General features: G+C 39.7%; 1 protein-coding gene across 1 annotated transcript in view; it reads right to left on the reverse strand.

The window, feature by feature from the left end:
- The window catches only part of traf3ip1 (TNF receptor-associated factor 3 interacting protein 1), a 138,352-nt gene that overhangs the window by 37,701 nt on the left and 76,918 nt on the right, over positions 1-23,733 (reverse strand). The window contains exons 11-13 of the mRNA XM_059967118.1: positions 18,807-18,945; positions 4,548-4,584; positions 1,587-1,663 (exon numbers count right to left, since the gene is read on the reverse strand). Of these exons, the coding sequence (XP_059823101.1) occupies positions 1,587-1,663; positions 4,548-4,584; positions 18,807-18,945 (253 nt within the window). The remainder of the gene's footprint in view (positions 1-1,586; positions 1,664-4,547; positions 4,585-18,806; positions 18,946-23,733) is intronic.

Here is a 23,733-nt window from a genome sequence, read left to right on the forward strand (position 1 = left end):
TTTTGTATGTAGAATAGTGCTGGAGAGAATAGCTTCAGGCTTATTTCCTATTTGTCAGATGTCATTATTAGAAAAAAAGAACAGAAGCATACATCTAACTTCCCAATAGTAATGCTTGGTCCAAAAAGTATAATAAAGCCACTTATGGGGTTAAATGTTCTTGGATATTTGAAGACATTTATTTTAACATGTTTTATTGTTCTCTTAACGCTGCAAAATACTTCAGTGCTAGTTTTGAATTTTGAGACTGAACCTCTTACTCAGTTCTTTAACAATAGCATCATCTGGAGGATAAACTGTGCATTACAGTTTGAACTTGTTAGATTAACTTCTAACCTTCTCCAAATATAGCACCCTCATCAACTCGGATACAAAGCAAACACCATCATGAAAGTGAAACACTGTCACTGTGAAGCATCAATATATCTAGATACACCCCACCCCCAAATGCAATCATGTGTAATAAAATCAACAGAAATTTTAAACCAAGAACAAAATATTGACAATTAGTAAATCAAAGGAACATTACACCAATTCTCTTTACTTTCGTCCTGCTATCAAAATAGAGTTAATTTAAGAGAAAAACTGCAAGACATCAAAATACTCTGCAGGTTAGGCAAAGTACAGTCAATGCAATCTCAGAAGACCATCACTTCCTGCATGGCTTATTTTCTCTGCACAATCTCAACTATCGCAGTTAAGAGACTTGGATCAGCTTTATGGTACAGAACACATTAGAAGAGGCCAGACAAAAAAAGAAAATTATTTATTCTAGATAGATGCATATCTCAATTCTTTTGGCTAAAAATCATTGAAACCTGCTACCCACAAGATTAATTTCTCTATACAGATAATTTATAATACTACAAAGATAATAATACATTATAGAACAATAATAATGTTTGCATACAATGCCATTAGCTTGTTAACTAAAATGCACTAGCTTTAATCTGATTACAAGAGTACAGATCCTTTTAAAATGAGAAAATTGAGGAAGTCCCATGACTATCTTTTTCCAGATCTTAAAAGCATAATTAAATGACTTTATAGACAATACAATTGGGACTGTAACACTAACAGTTACCTTTAGATTTTTATTTAACAGTTATGTGGTCAATCAGCTACAGATGAAAGAACAATAAATTTATAAAGTTCACAAAATTTCTTTTTGGCCCAGTTAAAAAGTAGTATTTCTATGTGAAAACCAAAGAGTATTCTTAATAAAGAAACCAATCACATACACTGGATTTTATACTTACCTTTATCAAATGCTTGGTAACATTTGAGGAAACTACAGTATAAACAATAGTTAGTATCTACTGTAAAAAGAAATTCTTTGAACTCATTATAATTATTCTCACATTTCTTCTCACATTGAGTAGCAGAGATTAAAACTCTATATTCTGTGTGCTTTAGAAAAGTAAATGAATAAAACTATAGATATACTGTGGGTTGCACAAATAACATAACAGAATAAACAGAATTTCCACTTAAACCAACATATAGTTTGCTGCATTTCATTATTTAAGTGATTGTATCAAATTATAAATTGTAGGAATAGCAAAAGCAGAACAATGTTTCTTTACCTGATCTTTTTGTTTTGTTGCAGACTTTGAAGATTCATAATCTTTCTTGGTTTCCAAAATCTTCTTGACAAGTCCACCTTAATGAAAACAGATTACTTGTAGTATTGTGTGTATGCATTGAAAAAAATTTACAAGCTTGTAAAATTTGCTGGAGAGAAGTTACTTCCTCTGATTGGGAAGCCCAGAACAAATGTAAATAAACATGGAGCCAAACTATTTTTTGTGTTGATCAGAAAGCACTTCACCCAGGCAATGGAACCATTATGGAAATATGGAATTCTCTTCCAATGGACCATGGATACAAGGTCAATCTGAATACTGTAAAATTCAGATGGGTTAAATTTTCAAAGGCTGGAATGTTTAAACTTATACTAAGCAGGGTCAATGAAATTTCAATACAGGGCGGTACAATCTCCAGAAAGCCATCTCATTTGTACCTGCCCTTACACTTCCTCCCTCACCACCATTCAGGGCCCCAGACAGTCCTTCCAGGTGAGGCGACACTTCACCTGTGAGTCGGATGGTGTGGTATACTGCGTCCGGTGCTCCCGGTGTGGCCTTTTAAATATTGGTGAGACCCAATGCAGGCTGGGAGACCATTTCGCTGAACGCCTACGCTCGGTCCGCCAGAGAAAACAGGATCTCCCAGTGGCCACACATTTTAATTCCACGTCCCATTCCCATTCTGATATCTCTATCCATGGCCTCCTCTACTGTCAAGATGAAGCCACACTCAGGTTGGAGGAACAACATCTTATATACCGGCTGGATAGCCTCCAACCTGATGGCATGAACACTGACTTCTCTAACTCCTGTTAATGCCCCTCCTCCCCTTCTTACCCCATTCCTGATATATTTAGTTCTTTTTCCCTCTTCCCTTTTTTTCTTTCTCTCTCCCCATCACTCTGCCTGTTCTCCATCTCCCTCTGGTGCTCTCCTCCCCCTTTCTTTCTCCCTGGGCCCCCCCGTCCCATGATCCTTTCCCTTCTCTAGCTCTGTATCCCTTTTGCCAATCACCTTTCTGTCTCTCAGCTTCACCCCACCCCCTCTGGTCTCCTATCATTCAGCATTTTCCCCTCCTACTTTCAAATCTCTTACTATCTTTCCTTTCAGTTAGGCCTGATAGAAGGGTCTCGGCCTGAAACGTCAACAGTGCTTCTCCCTACAGATGCTGCCTGGCCTGCTGCATTCCACTAGCATTTTCTGTGTGTTGCTTGAATTTCCAGCATCTGCAGATTTCCTCGTGTTCGTCATTTGTAAAATGGCAATTCCAAGCTCAACTTGAATCACTAAAAGGATGCTCAACAGCTGTAACTGATCCAGTCAGTTTGAAGTGGCAACATCTCCTCCACAATCTCCATCAGCACAGGTGCACCACCTGGCTGTGTGCTTAGACCCCTGCTCTACTTGCTTTATACTTATGATTATGAGGCCAAGCACAGCTCCAATACCATATTTAAGTTTGCTGACGACACCGCAGTAGTCAGCTGAATCAAAAGTGGTGATGAAAATCTGGCCAAGTTGTGCCACAACAACAACCTCCCAATCAATGTCAGCAATACCAAGGAGCTGATTATTGACTTCAGGAAGATGAAGCCGGAGGTCGATGAACCAGCCCTCATCAGAGGTGGAGAATGTCAACGATTTAAATACCTCAGGTGTTATTATTTCCAGAGGATTTGCCCTGGATGCAGCATACAACTGCCATCATGAAGAAAGCATGGCAGTACCTCTACTTTCTTTGAAGTAGGAGAAGATTCAGCATGTTAATCAAAACTTTGACAAACTTCTATAAATGTGCAATGGAGATTGTCAAGTTGCATCATGGCCTGGTATGGAAACACCAAAGATCTTGATTGGAAAAGCCAAAAACAAAAAAAAAAGTGGATATAACCTAGTCCATCATGATAAAGCCCTCCCAACCACTGAACACATTTACACGGAGTGCTGTCACAGGAAGCAGCTTCCATCAAGGATCCCCACCATATAAGCCAAGCTTTCTTCTTGCTGTTGCCATCAGGAAACATGTAAAGGAGCCTCAGGACACACACCACCAGGTTTTGGAACAGTTATGACCCCTCAATCATCAAGCTATTGATCCAGAGGGGATAGCTTCACTAAACTTCACTCGCCCCATCACTAAACTGGTCCCACAACTTATGGACTCACTTTCAAGGACTCATCTCATGTTCTCGATATTTATTGCTTATTATTTGCATTTTTCTTTTCATATTTGCATAGTTTGTTGTCCTTTGTACACTGATTGTCTATCTGTTCTGTTGGGTGCAGTCTTACATTGATTCTATTATGTTTCTTGAATTTACTGTGAATACCCACAAGAAAATATGCCAAATATGTACTTTGATGATAAATTTACTTTGAACTTTACTTCCCAATTAAATCATCTCTTTATATTCAATGGAATACAAGCTTAATAACATAAGCTTTAACATTTTAAGGCCTGATTGTCTTAGGTGGGGTGTTATAAATGAATTATACACTAGATGCAGTTTAGGCAGAGCCTTGTACAGTTGTAACATAACTTCCATCCTTTGGAATTCTAACTCACAAAGGATAGGCCAATAATCTAATACCTTTAAAAATGTTTCTTTATCTTTCACTAGCCTTTTGCAATTTCAATACTTGGCTTTTAAATCTCTCCATACAACAAATCATACCTTAAATTACCATATAACCACCTACACTAAACACTATCAATAAGATCTGCACACAAACTAAACACAACATTTTCACTAGACGCTTTATGTTCCCATCTATCCACACTGCTTAGTATTTAACAAACTTAACATCACTAGACTTAATAGATTGTTTACCTTTTTATTAGAATAAAGTTTTTAAAAAGCTAAAAGAAAAGCTCATTAAATATTTCTGCATGACACCACTTATGATGCAAAATAATGGAAGCTATAACATTAAATAGCATTTATTAGTTGCACATACCAAGGTCTTCACCATCATGCAGTTCTACTACTGTCACCTAGAAAATAAAAACAGATTTGAAGTAAATCCACTTAACCATTCTATCACTCCAGAGCAAATGGTAACACTTCTTTTATGAAATGTGATTATTAATATTTTTAAATATTTCAAAATCAAGCATATAAGCAACCCTAATCATATTCTACCATATTGCCATTGTTTCATTATTGTAGAATGATTATATTTCCATTTTTTAAGGTTAAAATTAGTAATAATCCCAGCATTTAAATTGCTCATTGTGGTAGACTAGGAAATAAGATGTTTTAAAACTTCCTCTAAAAGAGTTGGAGACAAACCTTCAATTAAGACAATTGTAGAACATTTCACTGTTTCAGTCATGGAAGACCAACATTTCCTTGCCCCCATACCCCTTCTACCTCCAGCAGAACTCTTAGCCCACAAAGGAACAAATCAAATCTACCCATTTTATTCTAGTTCCTGACAGTACTTACCGTGCCACAAATAATTTAACATACTATCCCTGGGTTTTAAATTGTAGTTGAACTCATATGATGTAAATAGAAATGGCTAAACATATTTAAAGAATAAAGCTTTATATGCCAGAACATATACTCTAGTCTACGCAAAGCATGTTTAAAATGCAAATCACAACACAGCAGCCCAATCAGTGAGCAAAGTGACTACTACAAAATTGATTAGTTGCCTGGTTTGTCAGGTGGATTAGATCAATAATCAGTTACAAATCAAAAAAGTTATGACTCCTCCCACATTCCAACAACATACAGGTAAGGATGGTCACACGGGTGTAATTGGACAGTGCGGAAACATTGGACTGGAAGGGCCTGTTACTGTACTGTATTGCCAAACAAAAGTAAAATTATAAATTACAGTTTATTACATACTAGTTTTTTGTCAATGTGGTACTGTAATTCACTATTTGTTCACTCTTTCTGAAAAATGTATATCATAAGTTTAATAATAACAACCAGTGAAAATATACCTGAGCCTTCCATAAGCTTGGGGTATCTTTTTTAAAGCTACAAATCAAGATAATTCTAGAATTTATAATCATACCTGCAACAATACTAGGAATGTCAACTGTTTTCATCTTAACCCATGGAAACAATGATACTGAATTCTACATAAAAGTCAGTGATGGCCCACTCAATTTTGAGATCTTTGCTTTACTCTCACCTTATCTAGATCAGCCCATTTTATATCTGCTTACTTCTCAAATAAATAGGCTGTATTAAATAAAAGTCTGGGTGTATCAATTATTCCACTAAAATTAACGTAGGACACAAATGATCTAAGATGTGGGAAAAAAGACCATCAAGGTTGTCATGCAAAAATAGGACATCACAAATTTCAATATTCAAAGTTTTGCAGGTTTTAAGTGATTGAAAAGGCATTTTAAAATAACTTATTGGTCATCTCTGGGTCAGAGCTAGCAGGAAGGGAAGCAAGGAGGGAGGAGGATGGGGAGAAGTGGAAATTGTAAATTTCTGGATACCATTCAGATTTTCTTTTCAACCATCTCTGGTTGCAACTGTATGATTATTCTTTCACTGTTGTCATAGGATGTATTAGCATTTACTTTCTTGGTTCTTTCATTCCTTACTGATATATTTACCACTTTTCCATGATTTCAATCCAATTCCATCAACTTTTAACATGACTATGTCTTTGCCCCAGTTTGATTCTTGGGACAAAAGGGTTCTTCTGAGAAAAGCTTGCGCAAAGTGGACTAATATTTGTTGGAACTGAGAGAAGTAAACATATTGAAACACAAAATTCTGACTGGGTTTGACAAGGCAGTTTCTAAGAGGATATTTTATCTCACAAGGGAACACAGTGTATATATAGTTTGAGACTAGTCCTTTCTGAGTCAAGGCAGATATGTGGAGGATTTCCTTCTATCAGAGGGTCATAAATCTTGGCAATAGTCTTAACAGAGAACTGTGATGGTTGAAATCACTAAAAACATTCAAGACCGAGACAGACATATTTTAGTCTATCGCAGATTCAAGTATTATGGGGGTCAAGCAAGCGAGAAAGTAGAGCCAAGGGCATGATCTGATAGGCCAAGACCTTACTGAACAGTGCTGTAAACTTGAGGGACTGTACATCTTACTCCTGCTCTTAAATGTTAATTCTCATGATCAGCATCATTTGAAATTTAAATACATTCAGCTTCTCACCTTTTCCAGTTGATCTGCAATTTTTGAACCAGATTTCATACTGCAGCATCATAAAATTGTACTCCTGTACCCATGCCAGCCATTTGGAAGAGCTGTCTAATTTAGACCAATTTACTACCCACCACTACCAGCTAACCAAGAATTGGTCCTCTTCAAATATTTACATTAGGTTCATCCAGGCAAGTACTACATTCCAGAGTTCTCCCTCTGCCAACTATTTTCAATTTAACACCTCTAATCACAAAACCATTTGAAAGGTGAAAGTAGTTTCTTCCCACTTGCTCTTTTGAAACACTTTTTCTGCATCTTTTCCAGGGCCATGACATCCTTCCTGCAATGGAGTGTCCAAAAGAGTACATAATATATCAGCTTAGCCAAACCAGTCAGTTGTTAATGTGTGACATTCTTGCTCTTGGATTTGTAAATTGGGGGATTCAATCCAAGTTTCCATGTACTTTCTTAAAAGCCTTCTAAATTTACCTTTATTTATGCATATACATCCAGCCTCACTCAGATTTAGATTGCGCTGCCTAGTATTTATCGCACTTCATCAAACTGAATCACTATTTTGTTTACATCCATCCTCTGAGTGAGACAACTGCTCTAAAGCCCTCTACACTGTGAAATTTGTATTTCAACCTAACTTTGATGGATGCAACTGATTTGAGTTATGAACCTGCTTTTCACGTAAACTCAAAGTGAGGGCAGGCAATCTCAATTAATCCTTTCTGCTTACTGACTTAATTAATCCCTTCCGCATATTTAATGTCAATAGAACTGTAGTTAGTGCAAGAAACTTGAATATCAGAATGACAACACATAGACATCCTTTTCCAAGGACAGGGCTAGAACACACATCTACTGCAGCAGGTTACAACAAGCTTTACCTTGCATCTGGTTATTTTGGACTACAGTTGCAAACATTGAAACTCATCATGGAGTACTAAAAATATACTATAGCTTCCCATCTTGGGAACTATGGAAAAGCAGATCATTCCCCATTCTAACAGGTCAATGTTGATTTTAAGCTGGTTATTAATTGTACATTTGATTATTCAGCACAAAAACAGCATCTTTGGTAACAAAGTCTGCATCAAACATCAAGTACCCATTTATATTAATCCTATATTCCCATCAGTTTTCTCCAGATTCTACCATTCAGTTAAACACTGGGGTAATTTACAGTGGCCAATTAACCTACCAGTCCACAACACTTTGAATGTGGAAGGAAACCCACCTGAATGAAACCCATGTGATCACAAGGAGAATGTGCAAACAACACAGACAGACCCCAAGGTCAGGGCTAAACACAAGCTGCTGGAACTGTGAGACAGCAGTTCAACTAGCTGCACCACTGTGCTGTCCCAACATTAAAAGCAAATTTAATGTGAAAAAGTATTTTAATAAAAGTATACTTGTATGTTATTTAATAAATAGATAACTGGAGATCAACCTAAAATTTCCAATGTCTCTAATGTTTTTCAAAATCATGCTCATAGTTTAGGAATGCCATTGGAACCATTTAGTTTAATTACTACCAGACTTCTATCAATGGTGTGAAATTCCTGTTTGCTTTCAGTTCAAGAAGTCAATATCATGAGTCCTTTTACATAATTGTTTTTATTCTAAACTCACAGCATTGTTATCATCTCTACTAGAACTGTTCTTCCCCCCCCAAAAAAAAACCAAACTAAATTTTGGTATCGTTTTCATTACAGATTTAAAAAGGACATACTCTTTAAAAAATCCCTTGCAGTATATAGATTATATTCAGTCTTTCTCCATGGCTGACAACAAATAGACTGAAAAAATCCAACATCTGTTTGCTTTTATCAATAGTATTGCTAATGTTCAGCAAAGATAGAAAAAAAATCTATAGATCTTCATCATATGTGGTTTCAATAAATACCAAAAGTCTATCAACATGGATGGTAGTTTGCCTCCCAGGTGCCAGGGTCCGGGATGTTTCTGATCACATCCACGATATCCTGAAGTGGGAAGGAGAACAGCCAGAGATTGTGGTACATATTGGTATCAATAACATAGGTAGGAAAAGGGAGGAGGTCCTGAAAACAGATGACAGGGATTTAGGAAGGAAGTTGAGAAACAGGACCACAAAGGTAGTAATCTCGGGATTACTGTTGGCACGTGGCCAAGTGGTTAAGGCATTCGTCTAGTTATCTGAAGGTCGCTAGTTCGAGCCTTGGCTGAAGCTGCATTTGTGTCCTTGAGCAAGGCACTTAACCACACATTGCTCTGCGACAACACCGGTGCCAAGCTGTATGGGTCTAATGCCATTCCCTTGGACAACATTGGTGGCGTGGAGAGGGGAGACTTGCAGCTTGGGCAACTGCCTGTCTTCCATAAAAAAAACCTTGCCCAGGCTTGTGCAAATCCATGGTCTATCGAGACTAATGGAGGCCTACCTACCTACCTACCTACTACTGCCTGTGCCACGCGACAGTGAGAATAGGAATAGGATGAGGTGGAGGATAAATGCATGGCTGAGGGATTGGAGCAGGGGGCAGGGATTCAGATTTCTGGATCATTGGGACCTCTTTTGGGGAAGGTGCGACCTGCACAAAAAGGACGAGTTGTACTTGAACTGAAAAGATGGAGGAACAGGCGGTTGGCTCACAAATAGAGAAAGCTTGGAGATAGTGCCAGAGAGAGCATAGGCAGATGATAGAGAAGGGGAGCGCTCAGACCGATGCCTTGTGATATGTCTATTTTAAAGGAAGGAGTATTATGAACAAAGCAAATGAGCTTCGAGCATGGATCAGCACTTGGGAGCTGTGATGTTGTGGACATTACAGAGACTTGGATGACTCACGGACATGAATGGTTACTTGGAGTGCCAGCCTTAAGATGCTTCAGAAAGAACAGGGAGGGAGGCAAAAGAGGTGGGGGCTTGGCACTGTTGATCAGAGATAGTGTCACAGCTGAAGAAAAGGAGGAAGTCATGAAGGGATTGTCGACAGAGTCTCTGTGGGTGGAAGTTAGGAACAGGAAGGATCAATAACTTTACTGGATGTTTTTTTTTATTATTGACCACCCAACAGTAACATGGACATCATGGAGCAGATAGGGAGACAGATTCTGGAAAAGTAAAGTAATAACAGGGTTGTTGTGGTGGGAGATTTTAACCTCCCAAATATCGATTTGCATGTCCCTAGACCGAGGTGTTTAGATGGGGTAAACTTTGGGTAGGTGTGTTCTGGAAGGTTTCTTGACACAATATGTAGATAGCCTACAAGAGGAGAGGCTATACTCGATCTGGTATTGGGAAATGAACCTGGTCAGGTGTCAGATCTCTCAGTGGGAGAGCATTTTGGAGATAGTGACCACAATTCTACCTCCTTTCCCATAGCTTTGAAGAAGGACAAGAACAGACAAATTAGGAAAGTGTTTAAGTGGAGTAAGGAGAAATATGAAGCTATCAGACAGGAATTTGGAAGCATAAATTGGAAACAGATGTTCTCATGCAAACATACGGAAGAAATGTGACAAATGTTCAGGGGATATTTGCGTGGAGTTCTGTGGTGTACAAAGGCTGTTGTAAATCTAGTCAAGGAAAGAAGAGCTTACAAAAGGTTAAAAAGAAACACTAAGTAACGATAGAGATCTAGAAAATTATAAGGCTAGCAGGAAGGAGCTTAAGAATGAAATTAGGAGAGCCAGAAGGGGCCATGAGAAGGCCTTGGCAGACAGGAATAAGGAAAACCGCAAGGCATTCAACAAGTACATGAAGAGCAAGAGGATAAGATATGAGAGAATAGGACCAATCAAGTGTGACAGTGGAAAAGTGTGTATAGAACCGGAGGAGATAGCAGAGGTACTTAATGAACACTTTGCTTCAGTATTCACTATGGAAAAGGATCTTGGCGATTGTAGGGATGACTTGCAGTGGACTGAAAAGCTTAAGCATGTAGATATTAAGGAAGAGGATGTGCTGGAGCTTTTGGAAAGCATCAAGTTGGATAAGTCACTGGGACTGGACGAAATTTACCACAGGCTACTGTGGGAGGTGAGGGAGGAAATTGCTGAGCCTCTGGCAATGATGCTTTGCATCATCAGCGAGAATGGGAGAGGTTCCAGAGGATTGGTGGGTTGTGGATGCTGTTCCCTTATTCAAGAAAGGGATTAGAGATACCCCAGGAAATAATAGACCAGTGAGTCTTACTTCAGTGATTAGCAAGTTGATGGAGAAGATCCTGAGAGGCAGGATTTATGAACATTTGGAGAGGCATAACATGATTAACAATAGTCAGCATGGCTTTATCAAAGGCAGGTCATGCCTTATGAACCTGACTGAACATGTTGAGGATGTAACTAAACACACTGATGAAGACAGAGCAGTAGATGTAGTGTATATGGATTTCAGCAAAGCATTTGATAAGGTACACCATGCAAGGCTTATTGATAAAGTAAGGAGGCATGGGATCCAAGGGGGCATTGCTTTGTGGATCTAGAACTGGCTTGCCCACAGAAGGCAAAAGAGTGGTTGTAGACAGGTCATATTCTGCATGGAGGTTGGTGACCAATGGTGAGCCTCAGTTATCTGTTCTGGGACCCCTTCTCTTCGTGCTTTTTTATAAATGACCCGGATGAGGAAATGGAGGGATGGTTTGTAAATTTGCTGATGACACAAAGGTTGGGGGTATTGTGGATAGTGTGGAGGACTGTCAGAGGTTACATTGATAGGATGTAAAACTGGGCTTAGAAGTGGCAGATGGAGTTCAACCCAGATAAATGTGAGCTAGTTCATTTTGGTAGGTCAAATATGATGGCAGAATATAGTATTAATGGCAAGACTCTTGGCAGTGCAGAGAATCAAAGAGATCTTGGGGTGCAAGTCCATAGGACACTCAAAGCTGCTGTACAGGTTGACTCTGTGGTTAAGAAAGTATACGGTACACTGGCTTTCGTCAGTCATGGGACTGAGTTTACGAGCCAAGAGGTAATGTTACAGCCATATAGGACCCTGGACAGAACCCACTTGGGAGTACTGTACTCAGTTCTGGTCACCTCACTACAGGAAGGATGTGGAAACCATAGAAAGGGTGCAGAGGAGATTTACAAGGGTGTTGCCTGGATTGGGGAGCATGCCTTATGAGAATAGGTTGAGTGAACTTGGCCTTTTCTCCTTGGAGTGACGGAGGATGAGAGGTGACCTGATAGAGGTGTACAAGATGATGAGAGGCATTGATCGTGTGGACAATCAGAGGCTTTTTCTCAGGGCTGAAATGGATTGCATGAGAAGGCACAGTTTTATGGTGCTTGGAAGTAAGTACAGAGGAGATGCCAGGGGCAAGTTTTGTTTTGTTTGTTTGTTTACTCAGAGAGTGGTGAGTGTGTGGAATGGGCTGCCAGTGACGGTGGCAGAGGCGGATACGATAGGGCCTCTTAAGAGACTCCTGGACAGATACATGGAGCTTTGAAAAATAGCAGGCTATGAGTTACCCTAGGTAACTTCTAAGGTAAGGACATGTTCAGCACATCTTTGTGGACCAAAGGGCCTGTATTGTTCTGTAGGTTTTCTATGTTTCTATTTATCTTACATTTAATAATAATAATAATAATAATAATAATCAAGTGTGCAAGCTGTATCAGATTACTCCATTGGAGGACTAAGCTATTTCTTTCAGGTCGGTCAATTTGTATGACAATTTTTATCTCTCTCCAACAGCAGATTAGAGTTACATTTTGGAAACCCTGGGTTATGACCGAAGTTAATAAAATCAGTGATAGATCAACAATTTTTCCTAAACTAATGACTGGAACGCCAGCATTCTAGATATATTAATATTCATTTTATTTTCTGCTTCCATTTCTCATCATGTTCTATAATAAAGAGCAACCTTGTGTTAGCAGAAATGTGAGAGGGGGAGGGGGAGGGGGAGGGACACACACACACACACACAGTACATTGGAAGAACTCAGCAGGCCAGGCTATCTATGGAAAAGAATACAGTCAACATTTCCAGCCAAGACTCTTCAACCGGATTGGAGAAAAAGTGATGAGGAGTCACAGTTAGTAGGTTGTGGGTGGGTGGGGGGGGGGGGGGAGAGAGGGAGGAAGAAACAAGGTAATAGGTCAAACTGTGGGGGAGGGCTGAAGTAAAGAGCTAGGAAGTTGATTAGTGAAAGACTTACAGGCTGGAGAACAGGTAATCTGATAGGACAGAACAGACACCGTGGAAGAAAAGGGAGAAGAGCACCTGAGGAAGGCAATGATCAGGTAAGGAGATAAATTAAGAGAAGGAAAAGGGATTGGTGAAGGAGGGGATGGGGGCATTACCAGAAGTTCAAGAAATCAATGTTCAGGCCATCAGGTTGGAGCTTATCCAGATGGAATACAAAGCGTTGCTCCTCCAACTTGAGTGTGGCCTCATTGCAACAGTAGATGAGGTCATGGATGACACGTCAGAATGGAAGTGGAATTAAAATGGGTGGCCACTGAGATCCTGTTTTTCTCCCCAGGTGGATGGAGCGTAGGTGCTAGGTGAAGTGGTCTCCCAGTCTACGTCGGGTCATACCCATTTACAGATGGCCACACTGGGAACACCGGGTACAGAAGATGACCCCAAAAGACTCACAGGTGAAGTGTCGCCTCACCTGGAAGGACTGTCTGGGGCCCTAAGTGGTAGTGAGGGAGGTGGTGTAGGGACAGATATAGCACTTGTTCCACTTATAAGGAAAATTGTCTGGAGGAAGATCAGCAGAGGGGGATGAGTGGACAAGGGAGTCACGTAGGGAACGATCCCTGCAGAAAACAGTAAGTTGGGGGGGGAGGGAAAAAAAGGAAAGATGTGCTCAGTGTCATGTAGGAGATGGCAGAAGTCATGGAGAATTACGTGCCAGATGCAGAGGCTGATGGGGTGGTAGATGAGGACAAGAGGAACGCTATCACTCATGGTATGATGGGAGGTTGGGGTGAGGGCAAATGTGCGCAAAATGTAAGAGATGTGGTTGAGGACAGCGTTGATAGAGGACGAGGGGAAGCTCCTTTCTTTGAAGGAGGAGGACATTTCCTTCATTCTGGAATGAAAAGCCTCATTCTGAGAGCAAATGCAGCAGAGATGGAGAAATTAGGAAAAGGAGATGGCAGTTTTAAAAGACACGGGTGGAAGAGGTGTAGCCCATGTATAGTCTAGCAGATCAAAATTATTTATCTTAATCTGTTTTGGTTGAACTTCTTGTTTTAGAAATTCTCTCCTTTTGTATCTTATTCTACCAAGTTAAACAAAAAAAAATTGAAATTGCCTGGAAGATCAGAGAATATTTATTCTTGGTCCTTCACACTATTAGAAATTGTATTACTATCTACTCACAATAAAATTCCTTGACATTGCTTACCCATTTTAATGGTTTCTTCTCTCATTCCAGCTCCTTCCAAATTGTCATAAAATTTGAAGTACAGGAGCAACAGGACTAAACCTGTCTGACAGGGCAATAGCTTCTTCCCTCAGGCTGTGAGACCAATGAATGCCCTGCCACCGCCAAGGTCTCGTCACTAGGACAGCAAGCTGTTTACTATACTGTTTACCTGTGCTGTGCACTACATGCACTTTGAATTGTGGTAATGTTTTATGTGCTATGTGTGATACAACTCAACTTTTATTGTCATTTCAACCATAACTGCTGGTACAGTACATAGTAATAATGAGACAGTGTTTTTCAGCACCATGGTGTTACATGACACAGTACAAAAATTAGACTGAACTACGTAAAAAACAACACAGAAAAAAAAATACACACAACTACACTAGACTACAGACCTACCCAAGACTGCATAAAGTGCACAAAACAGTGCAGGCATTACAATAAATAATAAACAGGACAACAGGGCAAGGTGTCAGTCCAGGCTGTGGATATTGAAGAACCTGATAGCTTGGGGGAAGGAACTGTTACATAGTCTGGTCATTGAGAGCCTGAATGCTTTGTTGCCTTTTCCCAGACGGCAGGAGGGAGAAGAGATTGAATGAGGGGTGCATGGGGTCCTTCATAATGCTGTTTCCTTTGCGGATGCAGCATGTAGTGTAAATGTCCGTGATGGCGGGAAGAGAGACCCGATGATCTTCTCAGCTGACCTCACTATCCACTGCAGGGTCTTGCGATCCGAGATGGTGCAATTTCCGAACCAGGCAGTGATGCAGTTGCTCAGGACGCTCTCAATACAACCCCTATAGAATGTGATGAGGATGGGGGGTGGGAGATGGACTTTCCTCAGCCTTCGCAGAAAGTAAAGATGCTGCTGGGCTTTCTTTGCTATGGAGCTGGTGTTGAGGGACCAGGTGAACACCAAGAAATTTGGTGCTCTTAACGAACTCTACCGAGGAGCCGTCGATGTTCAGTAAGGAGTGGTCGCTCCATGCCCTCCTGAAGTCAACAACCATCTCTTTTGTTTTGTTCACATTCAGAGACAGGTTGCTGGCTCTGCACCAGTCCGTTAGCCGCTGCACCTCCTCTCTGTAAGCTGACTCATCATTCTTGCTGATGAGACCCACCACGGTTGTGTCACCAGCGAACTTCATGATGTGGTTCGAGCTGTGTGTTGCAGCACAGTCGTGGGTCAGCAGAGTGAACAGCAGTGGACTGAGCACACAGCCCTGGGGAGGCGCCATGCTTAGTGTGATGGTGTTGGAAATGCTGCTCCCGATCCAGACTAATTGAGGTCTCCCAGTCAGGAAGTCTAATATCCAGTTCCAGAGGGAGGTGTTCAGGCCCAGTAGGCTCAGCTTTCCAATCAGTTTCTGAGGGTTGATTGTGTTGAATGCTGAACTGAAGTATATGAACAGCATCCGAACATATGTGTCTTTTTTGTCCAGGTGGGTTAGGGCCAGGTGAGGGTGGTGGCAATGGCATCGTCTGTTGAGCGGTTGGGATGGTACACAAACTGCAGGGGGTCCAGTGAGGGGGGCAGCAGGGTCTTGATATGCCTCATAACGAGCCTCTCGAAACACTTCATGATGATGGATGTGAGTGCAACAGGACTGTAGTCATTTAGGCAGGACACTGAAGACTTCTTGGGCACAAGGACAATGGTGGCAGCCTTGAATCACGTTGGAACGGTGGCGCTGCTCAGGGAGATGTTGAAGATGTCAGTGAGAACATCTGCTAGCTGGTCTGCACATCCTCTGAGCACTCTACCAGGAATGTTGTCTGGTCCAGCAGCTTTCCGTGGGTTGACCCTGCACAGGGTTCATCTCACATTGGCCACGGTGAGACACAGCACCTGGTCATTTGTAGGAGGGGTGGACTTCCTCACCAACACATCATTTTCTGCCTCAAAACGGGCATAGAATTTATTCAGTGCATCTGGGAGGGAGGCATCACCTGCAGAGTCAGGTAATGTTGTCCTATAATTGGTAATGTCCTGGATGCCCTTCCACATGCGCCGCATGTCGTCGCTGTCCTAGAAGTGGCTGTGGATTCGCTGGGCGCGTGCATGCTTTGCCCCTCTGATGGCTCGGGACATTTTGGTCCTTGCTGTTGTTAGGGCTGCCTTGTCGCCTACTCTGAAGGTGGAGTCGCGGGTCCTCAGCAGTGTACACACCTCCGCAGTCATCTATGGCTTCTGGTTGGCACATATAGTGATGGTCTTGGACAAAGTAACATCATCAGTGCACTTGCTGATGTAGCTGGTCACTGATGCTGTGTACTCCTCTAAGTTGGCAGAGTCACCATCGGTTGCAGCCTCCCTGAACATGTGCCAGTCAGTGTTCTCAAAGCAGTCTTGAAGAGCAGAGATGGCTCCTGCTGGCCAGGTTTTCATCTGCTTCTGAGCTGGCCTGAAGCGCCTGACAAGCGGTCTGTAAGCTGGGATTAGCGTAACAGATGTGGTCTGAGTAACCAAGGTGGGGGCAGGGCTCTGCCCAGTACACGTCAGGGATGTTTGTATGAGCAAGGTCCAACTCGTTCTCCTCCCTCATTGCAACGTCCACATACTGATAAAATTTGGGGAGCACTGACTTAAGCTTCACGTGGTTAAAATCACCGGCAACAATAAACAGTCCATCAAGATGTGTGTTTTGCAGTTCGCTAATAGCCCCGTACAGTTCACAGAGCGCCCCTTAGCATTAGCGCTGGGGGGGAATGTACACACCGAATACAAGGACAGAGTTGAATTCCTGTAGCAAATAAAATGGTCTGCATCTAACAGCTACAAACTCCACTAGCAATGAGTAGTGTCTGGAAACCAGCACAGAGTTCTTACACCATTCCGAGTTGATGTAAATACACACAACACCACCACGAGTCTTACCAGAGAGAGCTGCATCCCTGTCTGCTCGAAACAAGGTGAACCTGTCTAGCTGAATAGCGGTGTTCGAAATACCATCAGTGAGCCATGTCTCTGTAAAAGTATACGCAGAACAAACTCTGTACTCCTGCCGAGTATTTTGTTGGAGTCAGATGTAGTCCAATTTATTGTCCAGGAAGCGGACATTGGAGAGCAGGATGGACGGGAGAGCCAGCCAGCTGGGGTTTGCTTTTTGCCTGGCACGGACCCCTGCCCGCTAGCCTCGCTTGCTCGCACATTGCTTACGACATCTCCAGCTACCAGCATCAGGTGAGTCCAAGGAATGGAGGCAAGCCGTTGCATAATTCAACCAGAAGATCTTTGTGGAGGTTTGTTTTTGGGCAATCTCTGTATTGTAGTAGTATCTGGCGATGGTAGATAGTCGCTCTGTTATCCATGTGCCCTAATCGAAAATTGTGTATCAAACTTAAATTAGAAAATTAAAGTAACACCAGGTCTGAAAGGCCACTGTTGCCGTGCCTCACCGCCTCATGGGAGGTCCACTGTGGTCCAGAAGAAAGTTGTTTTGTAATAAACTTCAACTTGATTCCTTTCACCAGTCTTTAACTTTTTAGTCATTAGTAAGCATGTGATTGTTCTCTGCACTGGTGCTAGTGCAGTGGAAAACATAAAAGCTGCAGATGTCCTGTCTTATAAGAAGCAGTCTTTAGCAGAATACAATCTAATTTCTGGAAATATAACAGTCAGATTAAACTGTTTCAAAGCTCAGAAATTCATCCTCCATAATCTAGTTCAGGTAGGGTCGCCACATTTATAACATAATGGTGAGGCCTGTCAAGATGTAGGGCTTTACCGTGAGAGATGGAACCAATTTGTCACAATACGTTCTAGCTGGTACTTATTTACTTCACTCATTTATTTTCCTCAAACGCTACTGACAGTATTAGTTAAAACCTGAAAGGTGGGAATGAATTCTCTTGCTGCATTGTGATAATTCCTGATGTTTAGTGAGCCCTTGCTACTCAAGTACATTTCTGACAGCAATTGGTTGCATCTAATTACTTGCTTACACTTAAATTACAAAAAGGTACCTAATCAAAGGCATTGGAGTAGTCATGCAAAATAAGTGAGCTCAACTGAAATAGGACAAATGATTAGTCTACAACCCTCCTACTGAACTGTTCTATTGCAGCAGCAGAAAACTGACAATGCAGTTTTTATTTTATCTGCTTTGTGTCTTAAAAGCACAATTCTTGCATCGGGGGAACCACCCTACTTCTCTCAGCAGTCAAATTTTTGCTTAATGTCACTAGCTGAAATGAAGTGTGTTGATTTGGGTTCATTAAGCTCACACAAGAATAGCAAAAAGAGTAAGTTTTTAATTCATCCATCTAATCTAGTTTAGAAGGATAAAGGCAGCAAAAGTGTAGGAACACCAACACCTGGAAGCATCTCTTGAAGCCACACACTATCCTGACATGGAAATATATCACTGTTCCTTCATCACTAGGTCAAAATTCTGGAACTGCCTCCCTAACAGTATTGTAGGTGCAACTCAAGAACTATAGGTAGTTCAAGAAGGCAGCTCAGCAATACTTTCAAAGACAAGACATTGGCAAATTAAATGGTGGATCAAACTGTGAAGCCCACATTCCTTACCATTCAGAATTTCTTGAACTCTAGCTTAAGCCAAATCTTTCATACTGGCCAAAGATTAACATGAAAACTGATTAGTAATATGTATGGAGTATTTTGCATATAATCCAACAATAACAATTTGGATACTTGACTTACAGGTTCCATCTCAGGTATATCTGGAAGTTGTGAAGCAGTCTCTTCCACCACAAACTGTTCATCATCATCATCCACTTCCTCTTCAGCATTTTTTCCTTTATCCACTATAACATTTGTCACAGGTTTTGCACTGCCAGCTCTGGAAAGGTAGAATACCGCTAAATAAATAGCTACAATGTTAAATAAAATGTGAAATTGGATATGCTTGTGATTGCATTTGAAATGCTAAATTATTACTCTATATACGTAATTTTATACTGCCATGACAGTTGTCAAATCAGTTACCTGTAGATTTTTTTATAAAGGTGAAACAACATGAAAATGACCAGAGTTCAGTTATCTAGTATATTAATTATCCTAATCAAATGATCTTGTGAATGGTTCCTAGAACCAAATAAGTTAAAGCCATAGTAATATAGCACAGAAAAGGGCCCTTCTTCCCACCACATCCATGACAACCACTGCACCCATTTATAAATATTTATTGACTTCCGGCCCATAGCCTCAGCAATTCAAGCCGTCAGATTACTTTTTAAAAAAGTAATTAACTCAGGGTACTTAATTTTGGATTGGAGAGTATCATGACATAATTACACTGCACAATACCATGGGTCATTTCAGTAATACTGCAATCAAATTGAATTCTAATAAGGTTAAAAACCCTCTGTGCCACATTTCATTGCTATTTTCATCTAAAATGTCAGGAAAAAATGGAGGAATTATTTAAAATGAAAAAATTGACCATTTGACAAGCAAGCAATGTACTGAATTTTCAGCACCACAAATGGGATGTTTCTGTTTTTATAATACTGGTTGGCCAATTTTACTAGATGAAATAATGAGCAGAAATTTCAAAGAACTATCCTTGCATTTTGAATAGAATCAATTTAAAATAGCATGCTCAGAGTATTCAATAAACAATTACTGGGTTGAGCCACCCACGTGAAGAGGACAAATGCATTATATCACTTCAGAAGAACAAGTGGCGATCTTATTCAAAAATTTTTAATACTCCATTAATCGACAGGCCAGATGCCCAAAGACCTTGCATGCAGCCTCAAGAACCTGTTGTCTTAGTCTCAAAATAAAGTAATTTGCTAATTAAGAATTCAATCACTAGAATTTGCTATTGCAGGAAGCAGTAGAAATTCAGTTAATAAGTATATTCAAAGCTGTAATTTATAGATTTTTGGAGTTTAAGAGAATAAAGGGATATAGAAAAGAGGTAAGAAAACAGAATCAGAGGTTTAGTTATAACTTTATCCAATAAGGAAACAAAATTAAAGTGCTTTTTGGTCACCTCCTAATTTTACTTCGTGTTATATCGCTGAACATTTCTATTAAGTCATACAAAATCATTCCTTAGTTTATTTAACTAACTTAGTTGAATTTGTTTAAGAAAGTAATAGATTATTGCCCAGACAGATTTTAGCAAGACAAATTGGCTGGAGAAGTAAAACCCTATGGAGTCCATGGGGAAAGTGGCAAGCTGGATGAATGATTAATTTATTGGGAGTCAGCAAAAGGTGATGGCCAACCAGCTTTGCAACTGGTGGATTATGTTTTAGCTTTGGTTACTGGCCCAGTACCAAACTGCTTGCTTCTCATAATTTTTGAGTCATTTAATTGCCCGAGAAGGCGGTGGTGAACTGACTTCTTGAACCACCACATTCTTTCAGATGTAAACAGTGGTTAGAAGTTCAATGATTTTGACCCAGCAATGTTTGAAGGAACAACAATATATTTCCAAGTAAGATGCTGTGAGGCTTGGAGGGCAGTTTCCAGATGATGGTGTTCCCATGCTTTTGCTGCCATTGTTCAACTAGCTGATAGAGATTGATATCAGGTATGGAATGACCATAAAATATAAGAGCATTCGGCCCATTGAGTCTGCTCCACCATTCCATCATGTCTGATTTAATAACCCTCTTAACCCCATTCTCTTTCCTTCTCCCCATAACCTTAGACACTGTTGACCAGAAAGAACAGTCTACAAATCAAATGAGTCAAGCACAGTGGAAGCAGACAGACCAATTGCCTTTGCTCTTGCCATGAGGGAGGAGATGAAGGCTGCCATTTTATGAAGAGACTCTGTTCTCCATTTTGAGCTGTAGTTGCCTGGCTTGGTAAGTGTTTTAAAGTAAACGCAATCATGCTCCAGGTTAATCTGCTGAAGTAGGGATCATTTCCAAATAAGAAGTCATTTGTGAGGTTTGTGACTATTGGGGTCTGTATTTTTCCTCGCATGATAACAAAGAGAAAATAATTTATCAATTGTCACTTGCTGGAGGGGGCGTCACATGATGACGTAGGATCGAGACGTTGGGAATCCAGCTCCCTCGTAAAAAGTAATGAAATAGGGTTTAAATGAAGAAGAGTTAACAAATACCTACTAGAAACTATTTATAAGCAACTCAGGATTATTTTTTGATATGGCTCCTAAACTGAAACAGAAGAAACCTACTACTTTGAAGACTGAGCAAATCGGCGGGGAAAAAGGCCTAACCGTCTCAGCGAAGCCTCGTACTCAAGTTGGATCTTCTCCTGGCGAAGTGCATGGCACTTCTGATGATGCAGGACAGGAAGTTGCGGCAATATCAGCAGTCTCTAAGAAGAAACGGCAAGAACAACGCATGCACGAAGAAACAAGTATGCATGAACAGATATTAACAAAACTACAAATCCCAACTACGGCTGGAAGTGAAATTGGAAGTGGAATCAGATTCTTTGGGAAACACAGATAAAGAAGGAGAGGAAAAGGAGGATATTAAAGGAGACATAAGAGATATCCTGATATATATGATGAATGAATTAAAAGCTATAAGAACAGATATAAGAAGGATGCAGATTACACTCAATAATGTGGTGGAAAAACAAAATAAGATGGATAATAAAGTTAAAGAGATGGAAGTAAAAATGGAAGAAAACACTGAAAGAATATGTAAGATAGAAGACAATAATCTTGCCTGGATAATAGAAAGAAAACGGGATGTTGGAAGAAATAGATGTGCTTGAAAACTCTAGCAGACAAAATAATATTAAAATTGTTGGTCTTATAGAAGGTACAGAGGGAGAAAATCCAATAAAATTCTTCCAAGAATGGATTCCGAAAATTTTGGAAATGAAAGGAAGTCAAGTAATTGAAATTGAAAGAGCACACAGAGCTTTAAGACTAAAACCGCAACAAGATCAAAATCCAAGATCAATTTTGACAAAATGCTTAAGGTACCAAGATAAAGAAATGATCTTGAAGGCAGCTACTCAAGGTGCTAAAAAGAGAAATGGGCCATTGATGACAGAAGGGAAAAGAGTTTTTTTTTATCCAGACATAAGTTACGATCTTCTGAAGAGGCGGAAGGAATTTAATCAAGTGAAAAAATCTTTATGGGAAAAGGGCTATAAATTTTTATTGAGCTACCCAGCAAAATTGATAATTTTCCTGGATAACGAAGAAAGAAGATTTTTCGTTGACTACCGGAAAGCGGAGAAATTTGTACAAGAACTACCTGATATCCACGAGGAGGAGTAAAGAATTATAGAAATGAAGTGAACTAATGATGAAGACTGAAATTAGGTTGGACTTGATGGATATTTATAAGGAATAAGAGAAAAAAAATAGTTGAGGAGTATTAATTGGGAGTAGAGACATTAATTATTTACTTTTTTTTTCTTCACTAATATATTTTCTTTCTTTTTTTTTGCGGGGAAGCTGGAGGAGCTCCTGATCGATGGCTGCGAGTTTCACGTGTACAATCATGGCGATTGCCATGACCCGTAAAATGGGGGGGCAGTAATGTTGTGTTTCTTTTTATTCACAACATTATTGGGGGGGTATTTTGTTTTTTTTTCTTATATATTAGTTATCTTCTATTTTTCTTCTTTTTTGCCTGGATGGTTAGGGAGACACTCATAGCAACATGGAGAATTTTAAAGAGTTCCCAAGGTATTATGAATGATTAATTTACTTAATTTTTAAAGTTTTAATGCTAATGGACTTAATGGACCTGTGAAAAGAAAGAGTTTTAACATATATTAAGAAAATGAAAGGAGAAGTAGCTTTTCTACAAGAACACATTTAACAGAAAGAGAATATAAGAAATTAAAGAGAGATTGGGTTGGAAATGTCATTGCAGCTTCACTTAATTCAAAATCGAGAGGAGTTGCAATTTTGGTTAATAAATCTTTACCAATTAAAATACAAAATGTACTAATTGATTCTGTGGGGAGATATGTGATTATACATTGTCAAATTTTTTCAGAATTATGGAGTCATATGAACATTTATGCACCAAATGAAAATGATGCAAAATTCTTTCAAGAAGTTTTTTTGAACTTGGCTGATGCACATGATAAAATATTAATAGGTGGAGACTTTAATTTTTGTTTAGATCCACTTATAGATAGGTCAACTAAAGTTGCTACAAAATCAAAAGTAATAAAACTAAAACTTTATCATTAATAAAAGATTTAAACCTGATTGATATATGGAGAAAAATTAATCCAAGAGACTGTTCATTTTATTCAAATAGACATAAAACTTACTCAAGGATTGAATTTTTTTATTATCAAAAAATATTCAGGATAGAGTGAAAAGTGTAGAATATAAAGCAAGTATACTGTCAGATCATTCCCCCTTGATAATGACAATGATAATGATGGATAAGGTGGATTTGATCTATAGATGGAGATTTAATTCAATTTTATTAAAACGTCAGGATTTTTGTGATTTTATGAAAAAAAATTTTTGGATACAAATTTACATTCAGTTGAGGATAAAATTGTATTATGGGAAGTGATGAAAGCATATTTAAGGGGTCAGATTATAAGTTATACATCTAAAATTAAGAAGGAATACATGGCAGAAATAGATCAATTGAAAAAAGGTATCATAAAGTTAGAAAAAGAATCTCAAAGATATATGACAGAA

This window comes from Hypanus sabinus, chromosome 4 (genome assembly GCF_030144855.1).
Source record: "Hypanus sabinus isolate sHypSab1 chromosome 4, sHypSab1.hap1, whole genome shotgun sequence".
Lineage (NCBI taxonomy): Eukaryota > Metazoa > Chordata > Chondrichthyes > Myliobatiformes > Dasyatidae > Hypanus > Hypanus sabinus.